Below are 27,015 nucleotides of genomic sequence, written 5' to 3'. Positions count from 1 at the left end.
GCCACTGTTTGACGTGATCATTTGGAGCAGTAAAAGGTTAGAACTGTTGGTGGTTGACAGCAGAATCTGGGTTTATCCTCACCCCGACCGGTGAATACTTAGCGTGGAAATGCCTTTCCCACAGCCCTTTCCTACTGCTGTCACTCATTTGCACTGAATCAGGGAGACTTGGTTGTAAGGCTCAGATTCTTTTTGGCAGTAGGGGCTAGATAAATAAACACAGCATGGGGGGAGTCACAGCTCCTGAGTTCTAATCCTGACTCTGCTGCTGGCTCCCTGGGTAGCCTTGGGCGAGTAATTTATCATCTCTGTGCCTGAGTTTCCCCATCTGTAACACACACACGTGTGTGTGTGTATGAATATTAATGGGGTAATGTACATGCAGCACTTTGAACGCTTAAGGTGCTGTACGAGCGCCAAGTCTTATGTCTGGAATGAGTTTCTTGGTGCTGCTTGGCTGCAGGTAGAGAATGCTTGAGCCGGTGTGTGTGTGGGGGGAGCTGGAGCCCTTTATAAATGGGCTGAAACACCGGGCAGAGCTTGCTGGCCCCTTGCCTGCCTGATTTCGGAAGCTCGCAGCACATGCTGGTTCTGCATGTGAGGACCATTTGGCTAGAACCGTCCAAAGGAAAGACAGCTTAAATCCACCCTCACAGCAAGATCCCTCTGGCCATTGATTTCCTGTGGGACAGGTTCCCAGTGACTGTTGACTAGGCGGCACTGGACTAGGCCTTGTGGGAGAAATGCCAGAAATAGCCTTTCCAGCTTCGCTTCAATGGAGCTTGGCCCACGGCACTTGCCCCTAGCAGTGTGTTGTGGTTGGACAACTGACCACGTTTTTCCAGAAGAAGGTTCCTCCTGGTGCGGGGAAGGGAGACTCTGCTGAGGGCATCTGGGGTCACCAGCCCTGTGCCTACCTCTACGTGCTGAGCCTGGCTCAGAAACCTGATTAGTGACAACTGGCCCAAAGCCAATGGTGCCTTCTCATGCAAATCAGCCCAGCAGTGCATTGTGGGTATAACAGCGTCCCTTACTGTAGGCCCACAGGCAATCTCCCCATTTCAGCTGGTGCGGTGCTACATAGTCCTTGCTCACCCCCTTGCAGACACCCCCTGGAAACACCCAGCCCTATTTTTATTTTTAGTTGTGCCATATTGACCTGCCAACAGCCTACACCATAACCAGTTTGGTTGTGAAACACCAGCCCTTCACCCCCTGCGAGGAATTAGCAATCTCACAAAACTACTGAGGCTGGCTGGTGCTGGGGAAGAAGGGGCTGCTCTCCAAATTTGACTCTTGCCCCATGAAGGTGGTTTACCCTGAATAATGCCACTCTGCCCTGCCATCTGAGGATCTCAAAGCACTTTATAAACATGAGCACCTCTGTGGTGAGGGGGCTGAAATAGACTCTCTGTTATGCAGGTGGTACAGAGAGGGGAGATGACTAGCTCAAGGTCACACACACACAGTCTGCAGCAGAGCTGGGGATAGAGCTTAGATCTCCTGCTTCCCTATCCTGTGCCTTGTCTATGAGAGCCTCCTTGGCTCATGGCAGTCCCAGATCAGAGTGAAGGCTGGGACTTCCCAGGACTGGCTGAGGCAGGGAATGGAGACATCATCAAAGAGTGACCTGTCCGCTCAAAGTACTGCAGCCAGTGGCAATGGGGTGGGGAGAGGCGTTTTGGAAGGAGAGGGGAAACCTGCGTTGCCAGGAGAGGAAAGTGTCATGGCAAGCTGTGAGCTAAGCCTGGGGAAATCCACCTGGATTCTCTGGAACCTGTCATACCATGTGCAATCCACGCTCTGACCAGCAGTGAGAAAGTGCTGTGTGTTAGCAGTTATAGCCAAAGCATAGGGTGTGTTCCTGCAGAGACATGGGAAAGCTATTGGGTGACAAGGAGAGAGGCTGTGGCCTCCCTGTATTGCTGTTGTATGCTCCCAGGGTCCACCATGCTCAGCATTGGGAAGGGCCCAACGGGCGCCCTGGCACGGACTGTGGAAGTGAGAAAAACAAACCCAGACTGGCCAGTGGGAGCAAAATTCTTGTCCAGCTTAAGGCTTCTGAGAGAAACTCACAAGACAACCCCCCACCCCCAACTCACCCTGCCTTTGTTCTGGCAAAGTAAGTTATATAGGTACAGAGCCCTAATCCCTCTGGCATGTAAATACCCTACAGCTCTAGCTTGCCTCCCCTTTCAAAAATCTGTCTCCTCGGCAGCTCAGAAAGAGGGTGTGTGTGTGTGGGGGGGCTGTCTGTAGTGTGCTTGCAGGGAGCACAAGTGGTGGTTTATAGCATGTCTAGGCCCCAACCCAAACCAGAGTCCTGTTGTGCTAGGCGCTGTGCAAACACTGCTTGAGAAACAGCCCCTGAAGAGCTTCCAGCCTAACTAGACAAGGCAGCCAAAGCATGGGAGGGGAACCAGGCACAAGGAGGCGAGGTGAGGGGACATGCCCAAGGCCACACAGCAGGTCAGTGGCAAAGAGTTCAGAATAGCACCAGGTCTCCTGACTCCCACTCCAGTGCCCTAGCCATTAGACCATGCTGCAGCTCCATGTGACGAGGGGGCAGAGGTCAGAGAAGGTGGGAACAAATACTGGCACAAGTGAATGTAAGCACTTCAACAGGCAGTGGTGGACTGCCGGGCGGAAGGCTGGAGCTGCCATTGTAACCGTGTGTCCTGCATGCTCTTCTCATCCTGCAGCTCTTGGAGATCCGTGTCTACTGCACGCTCTCCCCCGCTTGGCATTGGGTCCCCTCCCCCAAATTAGAAAATGGGGAGGTCTGACCCAGAGGAGGGCCAGCTGCCAGCTTCGGTGAAGCCCCCAGATGGTGGCTGGGGCTGGATAGTGCTGCTGGGCTGCTTTGTGATCACCGGCTTCTCCTACGCCTTCCCTAAGGCAGTGAGCGTCTACTTCAAGGAGCTGATGCACGATTTCCATGTGGGCTACAGCGACACAGCTTGGATCTCGTCCATCATGCTGGCCATGCTGTATGGCACAGGTGAGAACGCTAGTGTGAGCCCCGTCCCCCTTCCAACAAACCCCCACTTTAGCCCTCCCCCACTCAGACATGGACACGGCACAGAGCGGACGTCTCCTTTGGGTCTTTAACCTTCTCTTTATGCTTCCCAACCCGCCTCTGCACTAAAACCAAATGGGAGTTGGGGCAGGGTGAGAGACCTCTGTCCCCAACACCCCTCCCAAAAAGGGGATAAGCATGCAATGTCCTAATCTATGCCCCCTCGTCCCCCATGCCTCAGACATCCCCTATGTCTCCATTGGCACCCTGAAGTTCTCTTTGCCTGCTCATCAGCTCCATTCCTTGGTCAGCCGGAGGGGGTCCCTCTCTTCCCTTTTGCTGCCCTCACTGAAGCAGAGTATAGCTGTCTCCATGTTACACCAAGTCTCTTCTTGCGCCATGGAAAGAAGGAATCAAAGCCAGGTCACCCTTGTGGCAGTGTGGAGCCAGGGCTACTCTGTGTGGACCCTAGAGCTGACGCTCTACCTCCAGAGCAGAGCTGACGGTGAGGGAGGGAGATTTCCTTTGGTCTGAGCATTCTGCATTCACATGTTGCAGGCGTGTGGAGAAGTCACTTGGTCATAGCTGCCCTAACTCCTTGTTTTCTCCGGTTCTCACTCTGGCTTCTCTGCTTCCATTCAGGGCCTGTGAGCAGTATCATGGTGAACCAGTTTGGGTGCCGGCCTGTGATGCTTGTCGGTGGGCTCCTGGCATCTTCTGGTATGATCCTAGCCTCCTTCACGACCAACATTATTGAGCTGTACCTGACGGCTGGCATGCTGACAGGTGAGAGCCCTACGGAGGGGGAGCGCTGCAGCTGGGGGAGTGCACCTGTCGGATCCCAGCAGCTTGGGGCCGGGGGTGGGAGAATGACATAGGCAGGGATAGAGACAGAAGGGACATAGATGATGTCTAACTACCATGGTGACTGGAGATGTATAAATATGTGAAGGCAGAGAGGGGAGGGAGAGATGGGCAGGGAGAGATGGGCAGGGGATGATAGAGAGGCCCTGTCTGTGCTTCCACTGGATCTGTGTGAGCAAGACACATGCTTAAATGTAGTTCAGGCTGGCAAGCTGCTACCTGAGGGAGACAAGGCAGAGTGAGGACTTGTGAGGAACACTGGCAGGGATGATGGAGAAATAAAGGGGTCTAAGTCAATGGAAGGATTACATGGCCATAGGGGAGAGAAGTGGAGACTGAGCGAGAAACACACAGCTTCATGACGTGTTTCCCGCCCCCCCTTTGCTCTGGAGAAACAAAGTTTGGTTGCTGAGGGAAGAGGATTTTCTCCTTACTGTGGATGTGCTCAGGGAGCTGACGTGGCTGTTGGGAGGACAGCCTGCCATGGCAGCAGCTTTATGGCACTGGCTCTTGAGGCTGGAGGAGGCAAGAGGAGGGGTCTGGGCTGTGACTGAGACTCCTGCCTGCCTCCATCTGGAGCTGCATAGATGGAATCAGACCTGGCCGAAGGACCTCAGTGTCCAAGACCCTCGTTCTCTGGCTGGCAAAGGCTGAGAGCACTGTGAGGACGATCGGCTCAGCACTCAGGGGCTGGCAGGAGAAACACCTTAAGTCTGGCTCATCAATTGATTTAGCAAGATTGGATGGGCTAGAGAAGGAACTCCACACAGCCGTCTTCATACAGAGGCAGAGTCACTAGGGTATGGAGTGGGGGGAAACCACTGAGCTCTGAGAAGGGAAGAGACACACGCACCAGGAGGAAGAAGAACCCATAGTAACAGGAAAAAAAAACCCAAACGCTGGTCCATTAATATTTTCTCTTCTGGATGCAATCTGACAATGGAACAGCCTGAGGTGGGGTCACAGTGGGACTGATCAAGAGTTTAACGGGTAATAGCCCAAGTAAAGTGGTGATGGAGAAGTCCTGATACAGGCCCTCAGAGAAGGCCTGCCAGTTAGAACGGGGTAGCAAAGGCAGGTGACAGTGGGTGAGTCCCAGTGCAATATAAGCTCTTTGGGATCTGGTCCTGCCTCTGCCTATGAGTTTCATACAGTAAGTCAAGTGGGAGAGTCTAAGACTTGGGAAGAGAATTAAACTACATGACAGGGTCTTTGGGCTAGGTGTGTGCATGCAGAATCTCTGAGAGGTTGCATTTGTTGTGGTCCTCTTGTCTCTGTGGTATCTCACCCATTACTCTCTCCATCTCCTCCTTCCCCTACCCCTGCACACAGGTCTAGGTATGGCTCTGAACTTCCAGCCCTCCCTGATCATGCTTGGCACCTACTTTGACAAACGTAGACCTCTGGCCAATGGGCTTGCTGCAGCTGGGAGCCCTGTCTTCCTCTCTGCCCTCTCTCCGTTGGGGCAGGTCTTGCTCGAGAAGTTTGGCTGGCGAGGGGGATTCCTCATCATGGGGGGTTTGCTGCTCAATTGCTGCACCTGTGGAGCAGTCATGAGACCCCTTGAGGCAGGGATGAAGCGGAAGATGGAGAGAGTTCAGGACAAATATGAAGCCAAGGAGATGCTGCCCATTGGGGAAAGGGCAGAGGAGGCCATAAGCACCATTGATGGAGTCAAAAAGTCAAAGAAAACCAAGAAGAAGAAGCAGCCCAGGAAAGGGAAGAAGCTATTGGATTTTTCTATCTTCTCCAACCGGGGGTTTGTCATTTACTCCATTGCTAAGTTCATCATGGTCTTGGGTCTCTTTGTGCCCCCCATATTGCTGGTCAACTATGCCAAAGACATAGGAGTGCCAGACACAGAAGCTGCCTTCCTGCTGTCCATCATTGGCTTCATAGACATCTTTGCCCGCCCTTCCTGTGGGATGCTGGCCGGGCTGAAGTGGATACGTCCCCATGTCGCCTACTTATTCAGCTTTGCTATGCTCTTCAATGGCCTGACAGACATCTGCAGTGCCAGGGCTAACACGTACACGGCGCTGGTCATCTTCTGTGTCTTCTTTGGCATCTCCTACGGCATGGTGGGTGCATTGCAGTTTGAGGTGCTCATGGCCATTGTTGGATCCCAGAAGTTCTCCAGTGCCATTGGGCTGGTCCTGCTCATTGAAGCCTTTGCTGTGCTCATTGGGCCACCCTCAGCAGGTATGTTTGTGCTTGAGAGAGCTGTCGGTCACCCAACTGCCCTCCCGGCCTGACACTGGGACTCTTGACCAACAGGGTAACACTAATGGTTAAGTTCTCTCAAGAATTTGGAAGCATCCAGGCATTTTAACTGCATATTTCTAGCCCTAATTTTTGATTGGTGGAATGGTATCCATAGTCATCCAATGGCATCCTAGATATCAGAGCAGGGTGGGGTGGCTTCAGTACCTGGCATCTGAAGGGTTCATGAGGCTGCACCTCTTTAATTCCTTGAGGGAGAGGACATCTAAGCAGATTACTGAAGGGAGTTGAATAGTTCAACTCCTATCTTTAGAGAGGAATGAATGAGGGACTATTTAATTGCCTCTGTTTGCACAAGTGGGGGAAAAAGGTGCCCCTGCTTTATGATGTGTGTATGCGAGTACATACACTTCTCTTTTTTTAATCAATTTTTCATAAAGTATACTTTAACAGTAAAATACTTACCTGGTTTTTCATTTCAATTGTCCCTATAAAAAAAGACCATCTGAAATGAAGAATCTGAGTCCAACCCAATGCACAACAAAACTGATATAACCGGTGTGCTGAGAGATTCTTTTTGTGAATTCTATTATTTTGCTCATAAAAAATTAGAAACTAGGAGCATTTAGTTAGGGCTACCTATAGTGGGATCTACCCCCAGTGTTCCTTAATCCTGACCAATAGCACCCCCTGCTATTGCTTTGCGTGGGTAAGAAGAGAAGGTTATGTTGTTGTTAAAGCCTGGCAAATACTGCAAAAAGCATTTGTGAACATTAATGTGTCTAAAAACCAGCAACTTCTCATTAGTATTCACAGCCCTTCTGCTTTGTTGCTGTGCATATTCATGAGCGTGACTATTTTTGTTTGCGGAAAGCACAAGTCTCATGAATGTTTGTAGCAATGCATCCCTGCCAGAATTGTGCACAGGGCCATCTCAAAATCTTTTTTAGAGAGAAGATTCAAAGTCTTTCAATCAATAAGGGACTGGCACAGGGGCTCTAGAACAATTTGTACAGTGGGGGTGCTGAAAGCTAAATGGTAAACCGTGTAGATGGTGGAAACCACTTCAAGCCAGGGGGTGCGGCAGCCCCCCTAGTTCCAGCACCTATGGAATGGCAATAATATGCCTGTGACTAAGGTGAGTTCATCACTCACTCTTTGTAACTAATAGTGAATAGTTTGTTCCCTTGGGAGGGAGTAGCTTGCATAAAGTGTTCGATGAACGTGACCAGTCCTTGTCAGAGTCTATTAGTGGATAACTTGCAAACAGGAAAACAAGGACAAATTTACTGAATACATTATTCACTGAGGTTTTTCTGCTGTATTGTAGGCAAATGCCTACCAGGACCCAGATTGACACCCCTCTGCTCCTTTCCTTAAGCCAAAATTTGAACCCAATCTCTAGCCATGACATGACAGTGCATGAAACACAGCGTGATTGAGCTCTTCCCCCTGCTGTGCCAACCATCCCATTGCCATGTTAAATCAAACCCTCCACTAGCACAGAGGCTCCCAAAGTGGGGTCTCCAGCCTCTGTGGGTTACATGGGGGGGGGTCCATCCCTTGAGCCAGGGTCAGAAAAATGCCGGAACAGCATTCCAGCATTTTTGCTGCATGGAGGATACCATTTTGTTCTCCAGATGGCATCCTCCGCACAGTGTGGCCTCTCACACACCATGTATGAGAGTTCACGCTGGCAGGGGTGTTCCAGTCATACCAGAAACGATAGGGGTCCGGGACACTAAGTAAGATGCCAAAGGGGTCGTTTCAGAACCACTGCACTAGGGCCTCTGAAGGCAAAAGCAAGGGAGATTTAGGTTAGACATTAGGAAAAACTTTCTGTCAGGGTGGTTAAACACTGAATCAAATTACCTAGGGAGGTTGTGGAATCTCTGTCACAGGAGGTTTTTAAGAGCAGGTTGGACAAACACCTGTCAGGGATGGTCTAGATAATACTTAGTCCTGCCTCAGAGCAAGGGACTGGACTAGAAGACCTCTTATGGTTCCTTCCAGTCCTACACTTCTATGATATCTATGATTGTGGGGAGGAGAGGACCAGACCTATGGCTTAATTTGGGTCACTGTGAAAACCCTCACTAACAACAACAATTTTTCTTCTGTTTTCAGAGAGGCTTTTCTTCTCTGATCCAAACAGGAATACGCTTAGTTCCCAGGGTGGGTAGCAGGCCCAAACAGGCTGACACTGGCCCACTTCAGGGAGATTTCTGAAATACATTGTGAGACAGAGGTAATGATTCATGGGGCTTAATGAAGCAGCTGTGGTGGCAGGGGAAGGGGACATTAGCTCAGCATTGCTGGTGGGCCTGTCAGTGTCCAGAGCTTGGTGACACAACAGCCAAAAATGCAAAGGGTGGAGAAACAGGCCTTTATTGAATATTGCGTGCAGCACCAGAGCATCTCCTTTCAAGGAAGGAACATTGAAGAAATGGCAATAGAAAGAAAAGGGAAGGAGGAGACCATGAGGGGATCTGAACAGTCTGGAGAGGGAGAGATGCTTTATCTTCTCTCCATTTATGCACAGAGTTTAACGCCAGAAGGGATAGGTCTAATCTGACCTGTATAACACTGGCCTGCTATCCTCACCCAGTTACCCCTGCACTGAGAGCAATAACGTATGCTTTAGTCAAACATCTTCTGGGAAGGCATCCAGTTGTGATTCAAAGAGGGTTATGGTTATTTGGGTAAGTCAATACAGAATGGTGGAGAGGGACAAGGACAATAGTGGGATGAGAGAGGGACTTAGGGTGCTGCAGCAATGAAGCTGGGACCATCTTTATACATTGAGAGCAGTTTGTTTGTAAAATAGGATAACAAGGGAATAGCTGTCACCATAACCTTGGCAGAATGGAACTGTGGCTAAGCTTATGTGTTCAGCCTATGCCAAGCCGAACAGAATCTAGCCCATAGTGCCTGGCAGCTGTAGGGGCCTGATGGTGGGGGAAGCTTGAGTCTGTTGGTAAACACAGTTGATCTGACTTAAGGGAGCAGAAACTGAATGGGAAGAAAGTAACAGTGTCACTTTGCTTGGCATAACCCTACTTAGCTGCTGCTTGGTCTGCAGGTTCGAGGGGATGACAGGGCTTGCTGTGTGTTAAGATTTGCCCCCTACTATTCCCTACTCTTTACCCGGCCTGGAGTCACATATAGGGTCCCACCACACACACAGGACAATCCTGACTTTCACAGAGTTATTCCATAAGCCTTAATTTGTGGGACAATTCAAAGGGCCCCCAAAGGGTTTCAAGCATTATGCTGCAGCATTGCATGTGATTCCATTGCCTCTTCTGAGTCGTCACACTGTGATGTTGGGAAGATGGAATGGAGTAGTGTCAGACCACATCAGCACGGTGTCATGATTACAAAGGCAAATTTGTAGCTACAAGCAGTGTCACAGATTAACCTCTTGGATCACATCCCTTCAGTTTTTCTCAGCCAGCACAGCTCATTGAGGTGCTGATCTCAGCGACTTCCATATCATTGGAAAAGACTTGCTGACAGTCTAACCCTAATTATTTCTCATTTGATTATCAGGACACTTGGTGGATGCATTCAAGAACTACGCAATCATCTTCTACTTGGCTGGCTCAGAGGTTGTACTCTCCTCCCTCTTCCTGGGCATGGCTACCTACTGCTGCCTGAATCAGGGGAAGAAGACACCCCAGCCAGAGAAGACCCCTTCGGTAGGGGGTGGCAGTGATACTGAAGAGGCAGAGTCAGATGTGGAGGACCATGCTGGTGACAACCACCATCTGTCCCACAGCACCAACACTGCTGTCGTCATGGACAGCGATGCGGTGAACCATGTAGCAGAGGACCGTAGTGCAGATGGGGTTGAGCAGCCTGCGGGTGAGGGGGCAGTACCAGTCCCAGGTGAATGCAACTCTGGCTCGACAGTGGAGAGAGAGAGTTTTTAGCAAGAGAAAAACCAGGACTAAGAGATAATGCTAAAGTGTATGACTGGCCTGGTTTGGAGACAAGTAAATGGGGGACGGAATATGGGTTGGAGGGGGAGATTGTGCTGGGGTGGGGGAGCTGCAAGGAACAAGAGACAGAATTTTTATATATATATAATATCCATGTCACGGTATACTGCAAATACACTGATGTATTCGACACAGGCCCAGAGACCCTGAAAACCAGCCTCCCCTACAAACTGTCTACGGGAAATATTTTTAAACAGCAGCAGAGGCAGCCAGAGAACTTTACTTTTTCCTCTGCACTATCACCCTAAGCATTAGGGGCTCTTTATGACTCTTCCCCATAGGCTGAATCTGCAAGGCGAGAGTAGATGACATGTGAGGGAACGACACGGAGCAGGAAGAGTTTCTCTTTGGGGCCAGGTAAAAACACACCATGTCCCAAGGGATGATCCATGTGGCAGCAATGGTTACAAGAGGGTTGGGGGAGTGTGTTTAACTAAAAGAAAACTCCTTATATAAAGGAATCAATGTTCAGGCAGAAGAACAAGCAGCAACCAGAGGATGCAATGAATGAGGGTGTTTGAGCAAATAGTAAATCAGGATTAAGAGATGGATTTCTGGATTCTAAGAGAACAACCTTCCCTTCCATGCTTAAACCACACTTAATCTGCTTTAGAATTGGGTCTACTATGACACTCCTAGCCAAAGCCCTTCCTTCCAGTTTCCTGAATTACTTCACCTCAAACACCCCATGGCAGCACCTCAAGGGACCTATTACAACACCAAGGGATCAGAAGCCAGAGGGCTGTATGGCAGGGATCTCAAGGGCTGCAAAACAGGCATTTCGCTTCAGGTCACTGCCTCAAATATGAACTAGGGGGTAGAGACATTACCAGCCGATAGCCCAGCTAAACCAAATTTGGTGGGGGGAGAGAGAGAGAGAGAGAGAGAGAAGGTCACACTCCAGCTGCTACTACACAAGCAGTATTGATTTGTTGCAATAAGGAGTTTTCAAAGAGAGACAAGACCTGAATGAGCCAGGGGGCTTGCAACCACGATTGGGCCCCTCCATCCAGGACTCAGCTGAGACAGACTCGGGGACGACGACGACACAAAGAGCACTGTAGCTACCCCCTCTGTCTGTGTAGGAAACTCAGCTTGTAACCAGCACTGTATTCACATTAAAATTTATCTAAAAAACTCACAAACAAATCTGACCATTTTTGGAGCATCAAGATTAGTTAGTTCATTAGCACTTTTAAGTGATGTAAGAGAAGGAGCCTCCATCCCATCTTCTGGGAAACTAATTCAGTCTACACGGCCCTCACTGGTGGCAAGGGATTCCCGCTATCCAGGCAACATTTTCCTTTATTCAGTTTCATCTCATGAAGTGTTATACAACCCCAGGGTCAGATTCTCTCTCCCAGCATAGGCAGCACAAAGCAGTAGCTGGCAATTCCTCTTTTGTAATGGGAACTCAGTAGGAGGGATAGGTACTCCACGCTGGCTTCAGCCTAGGGGCCTGGCCAGGGAAAGAGGTTGCAGCTAGAGCACCTCCAGGTGGATGTGGGCAGCTTGTTGTAACTTACAAGAGCCTTCAGGCTACGCTAAGTCTCAGGAGCAGACCAGGTCTCCTCCCCCCCGCCCCCAACCCCAAAAGGGGCCATGGGTATAGCACCACCTTTGCCATGCCCCTTTCCAAGTTGCACTGAACATGGCTTACCGTAGCTCAGGACCTGAACTGCACTCAATCCTCCTTCTCTGACAGAGTTTTCCCATACACATTTGGTCCCTCCAGTTCCTTGATTACTGTGGTGCTCTTGTCCAGCTCCCATTCAAACAGCGTCCCTCTGGGCTCCGGCATCCCTCAGCAGCACAAAGAAACGGTGGTGCCACCGTATTGCACTATTACATTCCAAAGGGGATGCCAGGCAGCCTGCCCTGTGATCTCTGCCAGTCAGACTTGAGAGCTTAGGGAGAGAGGGTGTAGCCAGAGCTAATGAACTGTGGTTTGCTGGGTCTCCATCAGGCTCCATCACTGACATTATTTTCCATTCCTAGAAGCTACCTGTTTGACACAGCGGGCAGCCTCTGCTCGCAAGAAGGGCAGGACTTACTGTCAGCTCAGGCTTGAGGTGCGGCAGCTGAGCTTGTGGCTAGAAGCTAGCTCTGGCCTAGGAAGGGACGCTGCAGGACAGGATTGAGGTGGACGACTGTGGTCTGCAAGGACGCGTTCACCTTCTACGCTAAGCCACAGCACAGCTAGGAACACAGGACACCGCTGTGTATAGAGCCTGATGCAGAATGTACATCACACTTTTCATCTACAAAGCAAAGTGCAATGATGGCCACCGTAATTCTGTTCAAGGAGTTAATATCCCCCTTAAGACAAAAGGAACGTAGCTTTATGCACAACCTTCATGTCCCACCTTGGGTCCAAAATAGAGGGATGAGGAGGCGTGAACAGAGCACGAAAAAGCCAGTGAAAAGGGAACGGAAAATAGAAATATTAAGTTTTTCTTTATTAGAGGCATCCATCAGCATATTAAAGCCCATTCAAGTCTTCCAGAGGAGCCTAGCCCTAGCTGGCCTTCTTGTGGCACCCACGGAGAAGACAACAACAGAGTCCAGAAACAAAACAAGTAAAAAACATGTAAATCATAAATTAATGCCCTTAATAGCCTTGCTCACTGCCAACTGGTACAAGTCATCCTTATGGAGTTGGGAGCAGTTAAAACCTTCATCCCCAACGGATCACTGCCACAAACCAAAAGCCACTATATAGAACTGGGACTCCAAAGAGGAGAGAGAAAGAGATGAGGGGTTGGGAGGAATCCTTAGTTCCCCTGATTTTTCCTTTTCCTCTTCCCTTGCGTTAGGGGTGAGGAGCCTTAGCTATGAGTTCCAGCAGGACTTTCTGGTGCAAAGGCAGCAGAAAATGGCAAACTGAACAGTCATATAGCAACAGGGAGAGCTGTAGGGTGGGGGTGGGTGATTTAATACTCCATACTCCTTACATCATGGGTCTAAAATAATCTCCATCTGCAGGCACTGTTTTCCCCTCCCGCTAAGACTGTCTGTTGTTCAACACGCCCTCTGATAGAAGGCCATAGTACCTCCTCCCCAGTTTTGTAATGATCACACCTCTTGGCACAGGGAGGGGTGTACATGACAAGCTGTGCATCCTCAAGGAGCAAATCTGGTTAAGGCCAACCCGGAGCAAAATGTGAGAGGGGAAATGACCAAGGGAACACATGGACCAGAGTGAGCTTGAGCCAATGTGAATTTCACAGACCTCCTCTCTTTGACTAGTAGAAGGTTCACCTTTTGCCCATGTACTGATGAAGATGGTTTCTCTCTGATAAAGACCAGTTCCCTTCTTTTTCTTTGGGGAGGCTGATGCTACACATGGGAAGGGCTCCATGTTGGCTGATGACTTGTTTACATCTACCACTAGTTCTACATCTCAGCTTGCCTTGGTTCTCTTTCTTTTCCATAGGAAACAGTAGCTAAAGCAGGTGGAGAGGGGGCAGATTCCTCTAGCATCCTCACACCTACCTAGAGCCATCAGGGGCAGTAGAATTGTATACAACATTTGAAGTGGGAGAGTAGAAAGGCAAAACCCTCTGGTCCCAGGGTAGTCAGCAGTGGAGCAAGTGGTCCTGCTGACTTCAGCATTTTTCCATCTAGTGAGGGCAGATCAGGAGGAGCCGTTCTTGCTGTCCACAGTCATCCCTCTTCAGGTGCTTTTTTTAGCTGACACAGGCAGCAGAAGAGGAGCAATGTGCCTTTCACACTCAGAAGGGTCCCCTTCGCAGGTGGAATCATATGGTGGGGGGAGGGAATTCCTCAAAGGGTTCCCCACAGTAACCCCCTACCTCAGCCTCTGAGTTGGGCAGTGGAACACTGGGGAAAGCCATCCAGGCAAAGAGGGAGGGAAGGAGAAAGTGGAGGCTGGAAAGAGTGCCGACTTTGCACCCAAGTCATCCCAACTGCCCCCATCCGAAGCAGAGGAGGAATCCCTGGCTGAGCTTATACAGAAAATCACTGAGGACGAATCACCATGTGAAACAGATTTTATCAGTCTCTAAAGTCTTTCCCGCCCGCCGTGTCAGCATATTCAGGCATCATCAATAAGCTTTTCGCCATTTGCTTCCTCCTTCCTCCTGGCCTCTCGCTCTCCTACTTCCTCCTCCTCCTCTGCCCCATCTGAGAAGATGTCCTTCTGACCATAGCTCAGGGTTGTGCGTGCTAGATCCACTTCAATGGGAAAGACATCTGCGTCCCGGAGCACGGCATAGCAGTCATCATTGTACTTGGACATGGTGGAGACAAAGCGCTGGAGCTGAAACACGATGTCCTGTACTGCAGAGGGGATGGGTTGGGAGTGTGTCAGTGGGGAATATAGCAGGTGTTCCCCCTCTCATGTGCACTCTTGCTTTTTCAGTGACCAACCATCATGTCCACACCCTGTTACCCTGGATTTGAGGGGTGTGTGTACCCCAGAATGTGATCAGGCTACTTGCAACTAATCTGTTATCCACAGATTTCAGAACCCACAGCAGGACTATCACTCCCCTCACCCTCCAGGCTGTGACCAAGCCTCCCTCCCCAAGATTATTCCTATGCAGCAGTCATATTCATGCTCTGTGCACCGCTGTCTCTCAAGCATTGTAACAGAAAGGTCCATGAGGACAAGGGAACCAGATTGGATGAGGTCAGTGAGATGCTGGCAGCAAGGATTTCTGGGCTAAGATGAGGAGGGACCACAAGGGCAAAGAACCCCTGTCTGGATGAAGCTCATAGGGGCCATGAAGGAGTGCAGTGACACTCACCATGTTTCTGGTCCAGCAGTTCAATCTTCTCCAGCACATCCTTCCTCATCTTGGCAAAGCGTGTGCGTGCCTCCTGGCGGCAGCGTAGGACTAGGCGGTACTCATAGTTCCCAGTGCTGACCCTGTAGAGGGGCTCGCCCAGTGCCTGCCAAGAACACCACACTATTTTAGAGACTCCCAAAAAGTCCACAGTGCCAGAGGCTTACTGATGTGACCCCATGAACCTCAGGTCACCATGTGATCCTGCTGCAGCCTTCTTGGGACCACTGAAACTCAGCACAGGAACCACTGATGATGAAGAACATGGAGCTAGTCCTAGGCAAGCTATGAGCTGGAGCCCAGAGCTCTGGGCATCCAAATCTACTGTTAAAACAGCCATTTGAAAGGCCAAACATATGATTGCAGGGATAAAGAAATGAGCATTTCCATGACACAAGGGAATGGGACTTATAGTCCCTTTCAACCTGGGAAGGTGAGAACAGGTGGCCAGCTGGTACTGGATTTCTGAGCTGAGTTATTGAGAGAGGCACCAGTACCCAACAAGACTGGTGCCAGAGGTGTAACTATTGTACATGCAAGCATGTGCTTGAGAAAATGCAGGTGAGATAGGTAAACCCTCCTGCAAGCTTCACTATTTACATGTTGCCTCACAAGCAAGCATCAAGGTTTCTTTTCAAATATATAAAACCCTTGAATAATATAGTGCAAGTCTACCCAGGGGTCCATGTGTTGCCTACCTCTAGTCATGGCACTGGAAGTCAGTAAGGGTGGCACTACTGATTGTCCAACAGCACGTTTTTGAGAGGAAAGTGATGAGGTCTATCAGCACAGGGCACAGCAGATTGTGTGTAGGGAGGAAGTACTTACTTGATTGTGCTGTGGGTCTGGAATGTACTCTTCATTCATGTGTACCAAAGCACAACAATGGCACCCTGCTGGGCCGGGGCAGAGATTTTCCTCTCCCATTTAGCAGGATGTATATCATCATCATGGGGTGTTGGGTTACTCAAGTTTTACTAGTTACTGAGGAGGAAGCATTGTCTGGTCCTCTGAGCAAAGAGCTGGGCACCAAGGAATGCAGAGTTCTAATCTCAGCTCTGATACTGACTCCATCTCTGACCTTGGACAAGTCCACATCCCCTTTTTATAGTTAGGGAAACTGAGGCATACACAGGGCGTCTTTATTTACCAGATAAGTTGTTGGTAAGGATTAAGATTTGTACAGCACTTTGAAGATTCACAAGGCTATATTCAATGCTAGGAATTATTTTCCATGCCAGTTTGAGGATTTTACTGAATTTTTGGAAGTCTTCCAATTATAATTACAAATATTTGTTTAAGTACATTGTCACTAGTAGAGATTCTCCTGAAATCAATTTTCCTTAAACAACTACAAATGCAACTTACAAACAAATTTGCATTAGTGTGGGATGCAGAGTATCTAATACAGTTCTTAAGATAACCTGCACATTATACTCAGGTGGAATCCATTAGGATAACACTGTATAGTTATCCTTAACACATACTAGTATTACTAGAAGAGTAGGACACAATTCAGTGAGCATGCAACAGAGGTGATGACTGGTCCCAATGGTTTGTGATGATGGGATCTGTTTCATAAAAGGTATCAGTTATATTTTCTGCATAGAAGTCAAAGACCTTCAGGTTTGAATGCTTCAACAATTATAATGTATTATTAGCAGGGCTAGAGCCATTATATGGCTGTATGCAGGCACATGTGTGTTTCTGTGGTTGCATGTGAGGGAGGACAAAATGCTATAGAAATACAACCTGCAATCCTCATTGTTGCAGCCTCAGTACTCACAATGCAGCTGTATTCCTCATCATCCATCTCCTTCACTTTCAGGCAGTAAGACTACAAAGGAAGGGTTAAAGAACAGAAAACACCAAGGGTTTAAAAAAAAAAGTCTTCACCACACAAAGTAGTGTGTTACCTAGTTTCCAGGCTATCAGAAGTGTAGGGGGTTGTCCCTGCTTTTCAAGACCTTCTCAAATGGTGTGGCCATGGACACTAAGAGAAGCACAGCTGGACCAGATGCAATATCTCAGATGGAGAATGAACCCCGTTTGGAGAAAGGGGAAGCAGACAGGCAGGCAGGAAGGGGAAGGGGCTTGTTATTTATACGACAGTAGCACCCAAAACATCCTGGACTCTGGATAGACATACAGAAAGATTCTGTCCCTCCCTAAGGTCTTCTCTGTGTCCATGTGCTATGATTCTATAAAACCTAATCTCTACCAGATGTTTAAAAACAAAAACAAAAAGAAAGAACAGCTCACCAAGTACTCAAACTTGACATCCAGGTATTTTTTGATGGTCAGTCTTGTGTCAGGAATGGCTTTGTTCAGGTACGTGTTGAGGTCAGTCAGCATCTGCAGAGAAAACATGTTAGTAAAGTTACAGGGCTCAAGAGGAAAAGGAGCATTAAAAGGGAGCTAAAAGGACTTGATGGCCTGCGTGCAATGAGCTAGGGTACTCTCAGTCTCGTTCACAGCAGGGCAGGTGTCCATGGCACAGAAGTCACCAGCACGATTGGTACTATTTGTTCCCTTTTGTTGACAGTCTTAGCAGAGAACTCAAGGTCGGAAGGAACTGTGTAGATGTAAGTACATTATCAACAGATGTGGAGCTCCAAGAGGAGGATAGGCATACTGGAGAGTGTGCATGCAAGTGCGACAGCTTAGTTGGCAGGTGGCCCGAGGGGGAAGTTTGAACAACCATGTTCAAATAACTCTGCAAACTATAGATACATTTACAACTTCTACTCTGTCTTAACTGTCTAGACAGTTCCTTTAAAGAAAGTTTCTAATTTTTCCCATCACAATTTTTAAGACCCTCAAAGTACCCTCAAACTCCTCCATTTCTGGTTTCCTCTCCCCCCTTTGCTCCTTTCTCCTGTATGCTGATGCCAATCCCCTCTCCTGTGCTTTGATTCTTTACCGGTTTGATAGTTTTCAGTAGGCGGATCCCAAATTTCTCGATGCTGCGATGGGCATCTGCAAATTTCACAAAGGCTTCACTGGCAGTTGGCTGTGGTTCCCGTACACCAATGACCGAGAAAACGTCTCCAAATGCTGAGCAAATTAAAAAAATATATACAGATGGAGACGGGGTTTATCTGGAGAGAAGCCTCCATGTCTGATATTAAAGACCATTCCCACAAGCTAGAATTTGGCCAGGAGCAGTGTAACAATCCTGTTCTTGCAGAATGCCACAGGTTCCTTAAAGACCACAAATAGTCAGCGACTCACTTATGTCTCACGTGGAAGATGGTACGTATGGCGGCACAGTGCCCATTAACGCCATGCTAGGGAATTGTTTCTGAACTGACTCAGAAGGAAGTGTACCACTTCCTCACTCATTCCTACAGTACCTAGTTTTCATTGGGGGTCATGTTTCAAGTACTGATTAGGCCTGATGCTTCGGAGATCTGATAATATCATAACCATCCACTCCCCCATCTTAGGGCGGTCAGCCTGCTACAATTTTGAGGACTGAATTCCTTCCAGTCTGTTTACCTCTGTGTGTCTGGGAGAGTTCAAAGAAAGCTCTAAGGAGACTCTTGGTGTGCTCTGTCATGCCTGTGTTGGGGAAAAGAGAGAGAACATACAAATCATCCCACGGACACAGAGTATATCCTCCCTCCTCCAATTCCAATCCAGATGTCTGACAAAAGAGGGCAATTTACCTTTGTACAGCTCTGCAGTTCTCTCCAGCTCCTCCAGCCTCTTTACTAATCCATCTAGAGGGGAGCAAAGAACCAGAGAACAGGTGGTTATGATGCTGAAGTCCAGGGGAACATAGGGATGTGAGGGCATTTATTTTATATTAATGGTTGAAAATACTCTCTCTCCACCTCCTCAAAAGTCCGGTTCCTTACCCAACAGGTAAAACTTTATAAATAAATCCAAACTGCCCCTGCCGCCCCATCCAACCCCCCCTCTCCTTCCTGACTGCCCCCCTAGAACCGCTACTTCCATTCAACCCCCCTATTCCCCGCCCTCTGACTGCCCCGCCCCCTATCCACAGCCCCACCCCCTGACCACCCCCTTGAACTCCCCTGCCCTTTATCCAACTCCCCCTGCTCCCTTACTGAGTGGCCTGGAGCACCGGTGGATTGCATTGCGCCGGTGGCACGGCGAGCTGAGGCTGCAGGGGAGGGGGAAGAGCAGGAGAGAGGCCGGGGGCTAGCCTCCTGGGCCAGGAGCTCAGGGGCCAGGCAGGAGGGTCCTGTGGGCCGGATGTGGCCCACGGGCCATAGTTTGCCAACCTCTGCTCTACCACTATTCTAAGACAGAAGAGGTTGTACATGAAGAAGTGCCTGACAGACACTAATACAACATCTTTTATCCAGACATCCCACACAGTGCCTAACATATTAATTTATTATTTGGGAATTGGGATTGAACATATGGACAGTCGTGAACTCCTTGACTATTAGAAGTTGAAGTCTGGGCCACAAGTAATTGGAAAAGTTGTTTTCCCTACACTTGTAACCAGGTTTAAAATGTGACCAAAAGCTCCATTCTTAACACACATGAAAGGGTTAATGGAGAATCACTTCATTCACCACTGAAATGCAGCTACATCCAGAGTGGAAGGTGGCAGCTGTATAACAGCACACTACCCTGCCGTTTAGCACAGGAAGTTCAGAACTGCCATATCCATTTGGGACTGCAGAGGGAACTGCATTTTCTGGGTGTGACTGACACCATTATGAGGGACATATCCATTCAGCCAGGGAGACTTTTTTGAATCCAGGTTTATTATGCACCTGGCACACTTGCAGGCAGTGTGTTTCACACAGGGTCACTATAAGGTGTGACATGACACAACAAAACTGAAACAAATGCCTGCAGAATACAGTTAAAGAAATGATAGGAAGGACACTAGCAGATATGAGGGCTGTTGCTTGGTATAATTATTTTGACCTTGCAAAATGATTGTTGTGTCACTGAATCAAAATGCTACGAGGTTGCATTGCCATGCAGTCATAACACTGCAACGCTGCACAACAAAAAACACTCAGGAATCTCTCACTGTCCTGCGATCTAAGTACATGAGACTGTGTCTCATGCAAGTATCAAGAGAGGTGCCTGCCCTAGTCAAACCCCTTGCCCCCATAGTACCACTGGGCTCCAGCTTAACATTGTCCCCCATGGCATTATTGGATACCAGCTTAACTGACATTGCCAATAGCCAAACAGGAAGGTACCGTTTGCAAGCTGCTTACCGTTGCAAAGGATGGCTCGGCTTAGTCCCAAGGCATCTGCGGTACCCGAGCTCATGTTCTCCACCAATCGGTGCTTCACTTTCTTCAACACTACACCCCCCAAAAACGTGTCAAAACTCAGGATCACGGTAATTTCCACAGTCACAAAGAACACAATTAAAAAAACTCAAGTTTCAGGTACCAAACTGGCTAGACTGAGCCTAACTCAGCCGAGCTCAGAGGAGACTGTGCAGAGAACCGAAAGAGAATGCCACAGAAATTAGATGTAGGGAAGATCTGAACCTGGGCCAATGCAGGTATGTTTCCTACAATATGTGCTCTATTCAAATCCTATACACCCCAGGCAATGTGGCTTCCACAACTTCCTTTGGTAGACACAGCCTAATAGATCTCACCACAGGAAATATGTCTTGACATTCAAGACCATATCTTGCTTACTTTACTCAACTGATTTATTCCAAAGAAGTTAACAGAATAGTGTGAGTGTAAGGCCAAGTAGGATTTAGTGCTTGCCAAAATTTTCCCTTTGCTTAATTTTATCTCATGACTCTTAGTTAAAAGTCTTTGTACCATCCTTAACATTTCCTCTCTGTTTGGTGATCATACCCTTCAGATTCCTGAAGATAATTATTCCCTTTTTGTAATCCTATGACTACTCTACATGTATTTAGGGCCTGATTTTTCAGAAGTGCTGAATGCCTGCCGCTCCCAATGATGTCAGCTGAAGTTGTGGATACTTGGCACCTCTGATAAATCAGGCACTTTCCTCTTATTTTTCCTCAGAAATCCATTTCCCAGCCCCTGTGAATTTTTGGCTGCTCTTGTCTGAGTTTCCTTTTGTTTGTCAGCATCTTCACTGACAGGGGACAATGAAAACAAAAGAAAATCCAAAGAAATAAATAAAAGGGGCTGCCCTTTACTATATGCCCTGTTCAGCTTTTCCAGAGTGTGTCATGTTTAAAGGAGACACTCAGGTAGGTTAAACTCAAAATGTAGGTTTTGTTAAAAAAAAAATTTTTAAAAAACCCCATATGGAGAGAAATGACATAATGATTATCTAAAATAAGATTAACTGAAGACAGGAGTTTCAGACTGAAATCTTTCCAGGCACTGTCAGAAATCTAAAAACATCAGCAACGGCAGACTGAATGAAAAACAGTATGTGAAACTGACTAGTTGAGTTTCACTGTCCAAACTGAACACAATGCAGAAAACAAGCAACAGCAAAACTGATAAAGTTAATTTAATTTTAAATAGTCAGGTATTAGTAACACAGGGAAGGACTTAAAAAAAAACCCCAAAACACCCAAGTTTTAGCTTGTGTCCATTTAAAAGAGACAAAATAACAGCAAATACTGAAACAAAGTTTGATTTTGATTTTGGCTGGGATCTCCTCACCACCCTCCTCCAACCTTGCATATCAAGGGAGAGAGAGAAACCAGCATGTCTTACCGATATCCAAGGACTTGCCCTGCTTTGGGTCAGCTTGGAGTTTGTTGTAGTGAATCGTCACTTCTCCCTGGGTGGAATAGCAAAGCCAGAGCTGTTGTTCTGGAATTGAGCAGCAGGGACCGCCTCTATTGAAGGACAACAGTTTATAATCTGTGACCCGACCTGTTCCACTGGACTGTTCCTACTTCTTACCTTTACTACCTGTATCATTTTGGCCACCTCCACTTTGGTTTTCCCTTTTACTGACTTCCCATTCACTCCTGTGATTTCATCGCCAGCCGCCACAGTTCCATCCAGGGCTGCCGGAGTGTTATCAAACACCTAAGAGAGAAGAGGAAGACTAGAGGAAATATGGAGCTAGAAAGAAGTGCAATTAGTCTTATTTATGGGCCAATCTCTATTTTGCTTCCCTGCCCAACCCATAACACTTAGATACCCCACATAGATGTGAGGAGAGTTGAGCACCCAGTTCCTTCTGGGGCCTGTCACCTCTACTTTGTGCATCATCTACGGCAGGATTTCTTGAAGTCTAGTACAGTAGTTCTCAACTTTCCAGACTACTGAGCCCCTTTTGGGAGTCTCATTTGTCTTGCGTACCCCCAAGTTTCACCTCACTTAAAAACTACTTGCTTACAAAAATCAGACATAAGAATACGAAAGTGTCACAGCACACTATTACTGAAAAATTGCTTACGTTCTCATTTTTACCATATAATTATAAAATAAATCAGTTGGAATATAAATATTGTACTTACATTTCAGTGTATATCATATAGAGCAGTATAAACAAGTCATTGTCTGTATGAAATTTTAGTTTGTACTTATTTAGCTAGTGCTTTGTATGTAGCCTGTTGTAAAAGTAGGCAAATATCTAGATGAGTTGATGTACCTCCTGGAAGACCTCTAAGTACCCCCAGGAGTACACATACCCCTGGTTGAGAACCACTGATCAAGTACATCACATATGGCACTCCCCCCCTCCAACCCCTTTGAATTTTAATATGCTCCCAGCACTCTGCTGATTCTCAGGAGGACGTGGTGAATTTAGGAGCCTTAACTCTATCCTTCCAGAACTATTCCCAGCTAGTGTGAGAAACTTCCGTTTGCTGGCAAAGAAAGAGGATGCTTCGCACTCTGACAAAAGCAGAAAATATAAGGTTCTCCATGCCCCCCATAGCTTCCATCTGTCAAGTTTAACATCGCTTCACAAGGACAATCATAATATTTTCCTCTTCCATGAGTGCCCACCTGAACAATATAGAGACAGGGACAGTACTGTGCTCCTCCCCCAATGCTGATCCCAATCAGATTCTGAGAGTCCTTCTTCAAGGTTACTGTGCCAGGAACGGTGGGGATCCCACTATAACAATATATAGAGAGAAATGATCACGGACACAGGTTGGTATAGCAGTATCTGCATGCAAGAGCTAAAACGTATAATCTGAAAATATACCAGATACTTCTCATCTGAACTAATCATATTATCGCTGCTGTTTAGCCTTCCAGCCCAGATTGGAAGGACCTTACCCAAACATGATTTAGATATGTTTATTTGAAATCACTAAATTGAACAAGAGGCTAATGATTACATATGTGATAATGGAAGTAGCCTAGCGAGCAAATCCAGTGTTGCGGTCAAAACTAGGCACCTCTGTCTTCTGTCACTGTGAATGGAGAGAGAGAACTCCCAAGGTATCTTTTTCAGAGTGTATGTGAGGGGAATAGAGATAGAAAAGACACTCCATGATACACTGTGAAGCATACTTAAGACCCTCAAATATTTTGGTGGCTATTTTTTTCAATCTGTATGCAAGAGTTAGGTGAATAAATGCACAACATAAATATGCGGGGATGAGATATGACTGACAGCGAAGACTACTCTCAAAATAAAGAGTCCCTCTATTTACCCTGCAAAAAAACCCCCTTTATTTCCAAATAAAATTCTAGTGCTGTCATGCTGGGGAGCTCCACATGCCTGTCATAGACCTATGGATTATTAAGGCTACATTTTAGTTACAGGTATATTTAGAAAAAGTCACGGACAGGTCACAGGCAGTAAACAAAAATTCATGGCCTGTGACTTGTCCGTGACTGTTACTAAAAATACCAGTGAATAAAACTTGGAGGGGGGCTGCCTGGGGGCCCGTGGGTGCGGGGGGGGCCTGGCTGCTGGGGGAGGGAAGGGCGGGTGGGCTGCAGCGCATGGCTCAGGACCCCTGCTGGGGGGTAGGGGAGCACGCAGGCAGCAACACGCAGCCTGGGATGCTCACTGGGTGCTGGAGGCAGGGGGGTTGGCAGGGCTGACAGCCTCCCTACCTGGCTCTGTACCTTCCCCTCGCCCCAGCAGCAGAGTTTGGGTGTGGGAAAGGGCAGGGGGTTGTGGCACAGGACTGGGTGAGGCGGGATCTGAGTGGCGCTTACCTGGGGGGCTCCCCAGAAGTGGTGACATCCCCCTCGCTCAGTTGATAGGTGGAGGCATGGCCAGGCAGCTCTGCTTGCTGCCTCTGCCTGCAGGCACTGCTCCTGCCACTCCCATTGGCCGCAGTTCCCAGCCAATGGGAGCTGTGAAGCCAGCACTCTGGGCGGAGGCAGCTCACAGAGTTGCCTGGCCACCCCTCCACCTATCAACTGAGCGAGGGGGATGTCACCGCTTCCGGGGAACCCCCCCAGGTAAGCACCGCCCAGAGCCCGCCTCACCCCAGTGTCCCAACCCCCTAGCCCTCCCACACCCAGACTCTGCTGCTGGGGGAGGTGCGGGGGCGCAGGGGCCCAAGACTGCCCCAGCAGCAGCCAGTGTGCCTGGTTCAAGGTTTGCCTGAGCTGCCCCTGAACCAGGCGCACCGGCCACTACAGAAGTCATGGAAAGTCACGGAATCCGTGACTTCTGTGACAAACTCACAGCCTTAAGGATGATACACTCTCCCACCATTTCTTCCTACTTCCCTCTCTACCATTCCAGCAGAGCGCGCACCTTGAGAACACATTAACACTGTTGTGCAATCAGCAAATTAGGAAGAGTCATTGTAGAGCAATAAAAAGCTTTCCCCTCTGCTCACCACCACTGCAAGGCTCCATCCCCACTAGCCATAGGGAATAAGACATCAAAACTGAACAATGAACCTAGATCTCCAACACACATCACCAGGAGCGAACAACTCTGCCTGCTTTGAGCAGGTCTGGGTTGCAGCTCCTTAGGCATCTTCTACACTTAAAACTTAGGATGACCTAGCTATATCGCTCAGGGCTATGAAGAATTTCATGTCCCATGCAAAACAGTTAGGTCGACCTGTAGACAGCGTTAGGCTGACAGAAGAACTCTTCCATCCACCTTAGCTACTGCCTCTTAAAGGGGTGGATTTACTACAGTGATGAAAATACCCTTCTGTCGCTGTAATATGTGTCTACACTACCACAGCATAGCTGCAGCACTGCAGCTGTCCCACTGTAGTGTAGACATATTCTTAGTGATATTCAGGTGTTGGGAAAGGGAAGTGAAGCACTCACAGTTTATCCTCCTCAATGTCATAGTCCAAGTCTCCAAACATCGCTCTGGATGGCTGGAGTCTTTTGACCTGAGACTCTGTTTACACCAAAGTACCTGGGAAGAGGGAAAAAAAAGAACAAAACCCAGTAAAGTTAATTATCTGAATTCATTTACGCTCAGCAGCTAAATCTGAAGACTCAAACTATGCCCTTTGTCAGCCCCTTTCTCTCTCTCTTCCAACGGGCATGGAGCTGTCAATCCCTCTCCTGCCTTGGGGAGGAAAGATATTTCAGACCCTTCTGATTCTCCACTCTGGGTTAGGGATGGGGATAACGGTGCTGGTTTTTATTGTTTCACAAGCTATTCAAGTACTGGCAATGCTTAGGACAGAACACAGTCCACTTTGGAAACTTGATTATTTGTAAAAAGAAAAGGAGTACTTGTGGCACCTTAGAGACTAACCAATAAATTGGTTAGTCTCTAAGGTGCCACAAGTACTCCTTTTCTTTTTGCGAATACAGACTAACACGGCTGTTCCTCTGAAACCTTGATTATTTGTGTGTTGTATCTGCCAGCACAACACTTTTGAATGGATCTGGAGTCTTATCCCCTTCATCCATTTACTATTTCAGTTATTCTGGGGCGCACAATTTCCCCTCACTGCTTTTTCACAGGAAGTCTTCTAATTTCTGATGGTTTGAAGACGTATCTCCAGCTCCCTCAGATTTCAGACAGGAGTGTAGCAAACGTCTCTCTGATTCACTCTCTCCTCTGTCACAGTAACCGCACAGCGGTTCTTCTCCGGGTTTGTACCACGTTCTAAGTCTCCCAGTTTCCGTCACGCCGTTGGGGTGGCTGGCACCTGATACGGGGAGCCTGCCTGTGCTCTGCGCCCCACGGGGTGGGTCTGTGAAAAGGTGCCCATGCTGTGGGGCCACCTGCCAGATTCGGTGCTGCCGGGGCCTGGGGAACCAAGGGGGTCGGTGGCTGCTCGGCATGGGGGTGGGAGGGCTGCCAACCATTGAGGGATCCCTCTCTGGTGCTCGGGGTGAGGTGACACAGCAGGCGAGGTGCAGGGGGCCAGGCTGGCACGGGGGCAGGAGCTCTGGCGGGAGCAGCTCCCGGGGTGGGGGTGGGGGGAGAGCAGGGCCAGGGCGACAGGGAGCTAATGGGGACCCCTCAGACTCGCCCCTTTGGGGCTGGCAAAGCTGCAATGAGGGAGGGGGTCAGTCACTCACCGGAAACGGCTGGCTCGAGCTGGGTATCTGCATCCACCTGCCGCCTCTACCTGTCAGAACACCGCTCCCCCGCGTCACTTCCGGGCCGGAAGCCTCCTACCCAACCTCTCCTTCCCTCTCACCCCCGCTTCGCGTGCCGGGGCGAGCAGCTGTCGAGAGACCTGCCCGCTGCCCCCACGCTCTCCTCTCGCGATAAGACGTGCCGGATCTTTGAGACAGAGGAGGGGGGACAGGAGAGCGGGTTGCCATAGAGACGGAGTGTGCTCGACTGCTCTCGGGACAACCAATGGCGGAAGGGGCGGGGCCCAGCTCTGACCCGCCCCCACGTTGGGGGAGGCACTGAGGCGAGGCGGAGGAAGGGACGGTTAGGCCGGGGCTCCGGCTCCCTTGCCACAGCGGGGCCGCTTGGGCGCCTCTGCCGACTCCCCGCGTCCCGTCCCGTCCCCTGCCTGGGCCCCTGCAGCGGGGCGGGGCGCGGCGCGCGGCCCCCAGCCCGGCTAGAAGCCGTCGGGCGACCGGCTAACGCCAGCGCGCGCCCGTCTGGCCCCCGGGCTGCACGGGGCGAGTCTCGTCCTCTGCTATGGCGGGAGGAAGGGTGGCGCCGGCTCTGGCCTGGGCCTGGGCAGCCCTGGGCTCCTTTCCCAGCTGTGCCGCGGGCCGTGCAACCGGGGGCGAGTCACTCCGTCAGCCCTGGGCGACCGTGG

The 27,015-nt window shown here is 49.0% G+C and overlaps 2 protein-coding genes across 3 annotated transcripts; one reads left to right on the top strand and one right to left on the bottom strand.

Moving 5' to 3' along the window:
* The first annotated feature begins 2,747 nt into the window (after positions 1-2,747).
* On the top strand, positions 2,748-10,045 carry SLC16A8 (solute carrier family 16 member 8). Its single transcript, XM_073326042.1, has 4 exons — positions 2,748-3,001; positions 3,662-3,805; positions 5,216-6,085; positions 9,659-10,045. Exons 1-4 carry the CDS (start codon positions 2,773-2,775, stop codon positions 10,039-10,041), a joined length of 1,626 nt encoding a protein of 541 aa, XP_073182143.1. The 5' UTR covers positions 2,748-2,772; the 3' UTR covers positions 10,042-10,045.
* Positions 10,046-12,548: 2,503 nt separating this feature from the next.
* PICK1 (protein interacting with PRKCA 1) lies at positions 12,549-26,605 on the bottom strand. Of its 2 annotated transcripts, none has more exons than XM_073326019.1 (13): positions 26,312-26,602; positions 25,094-25,187; positions 22,838-22,949; positions 21,782-21,910; positions 21,590-21,656; positions 20,138-20,227; positions 18,593-18,646; positions 18,423-18,485; positions 17,845-17,978; positions 17,184-17,276; positions 16,708-16,758; positions 14,883-15,027; positions 12,549-14,412 (listed from the first exon to the last, which is right to left on the bottom strand). In XM_073326019.1, exons 2-13 carry the CDS (start codon positions 25,132-25,134, stop codon positions 14,168-14,170), a joined length of 1,224 nt encoding a protein of 407 aa, XP_073182120.1. In that variant the 5' UTR covers positions 25,135-25,187; positions 26,312-26,602; the 3' UTR covers positions 12,549-14,167. The 2 variants fall into 2 exon arrangements, with proteins under 2 accessions (XP_073182120.1, XP_073182130.1); XM_073326029.1 differs by having other exon boundaries at positions 14,260-14,407; positions 26,312-26,605.
* Positions 26,606-27,015: the final 410 nt, after the last annotated feature.

Source organism: Lepidochelys kempii, chromosome 1 (assembly GCF_965140265.1).
Source record: "Lepidochelys kempii isolate rLepKem1 chromosome 1, rLepKem1.hap2, whole genome shotgun sequence".
Classification (NCBI taxonomy): Eukaryota; Metazoa; Chordata; order Testudines; family Cheloniidae; genus Lepidochelys; species Lepidochelys kempii.
Note: the sequence above shows the minus strand (reverse complement) of the source record. Positions and strands in the feature narration are given on the sequence as shown.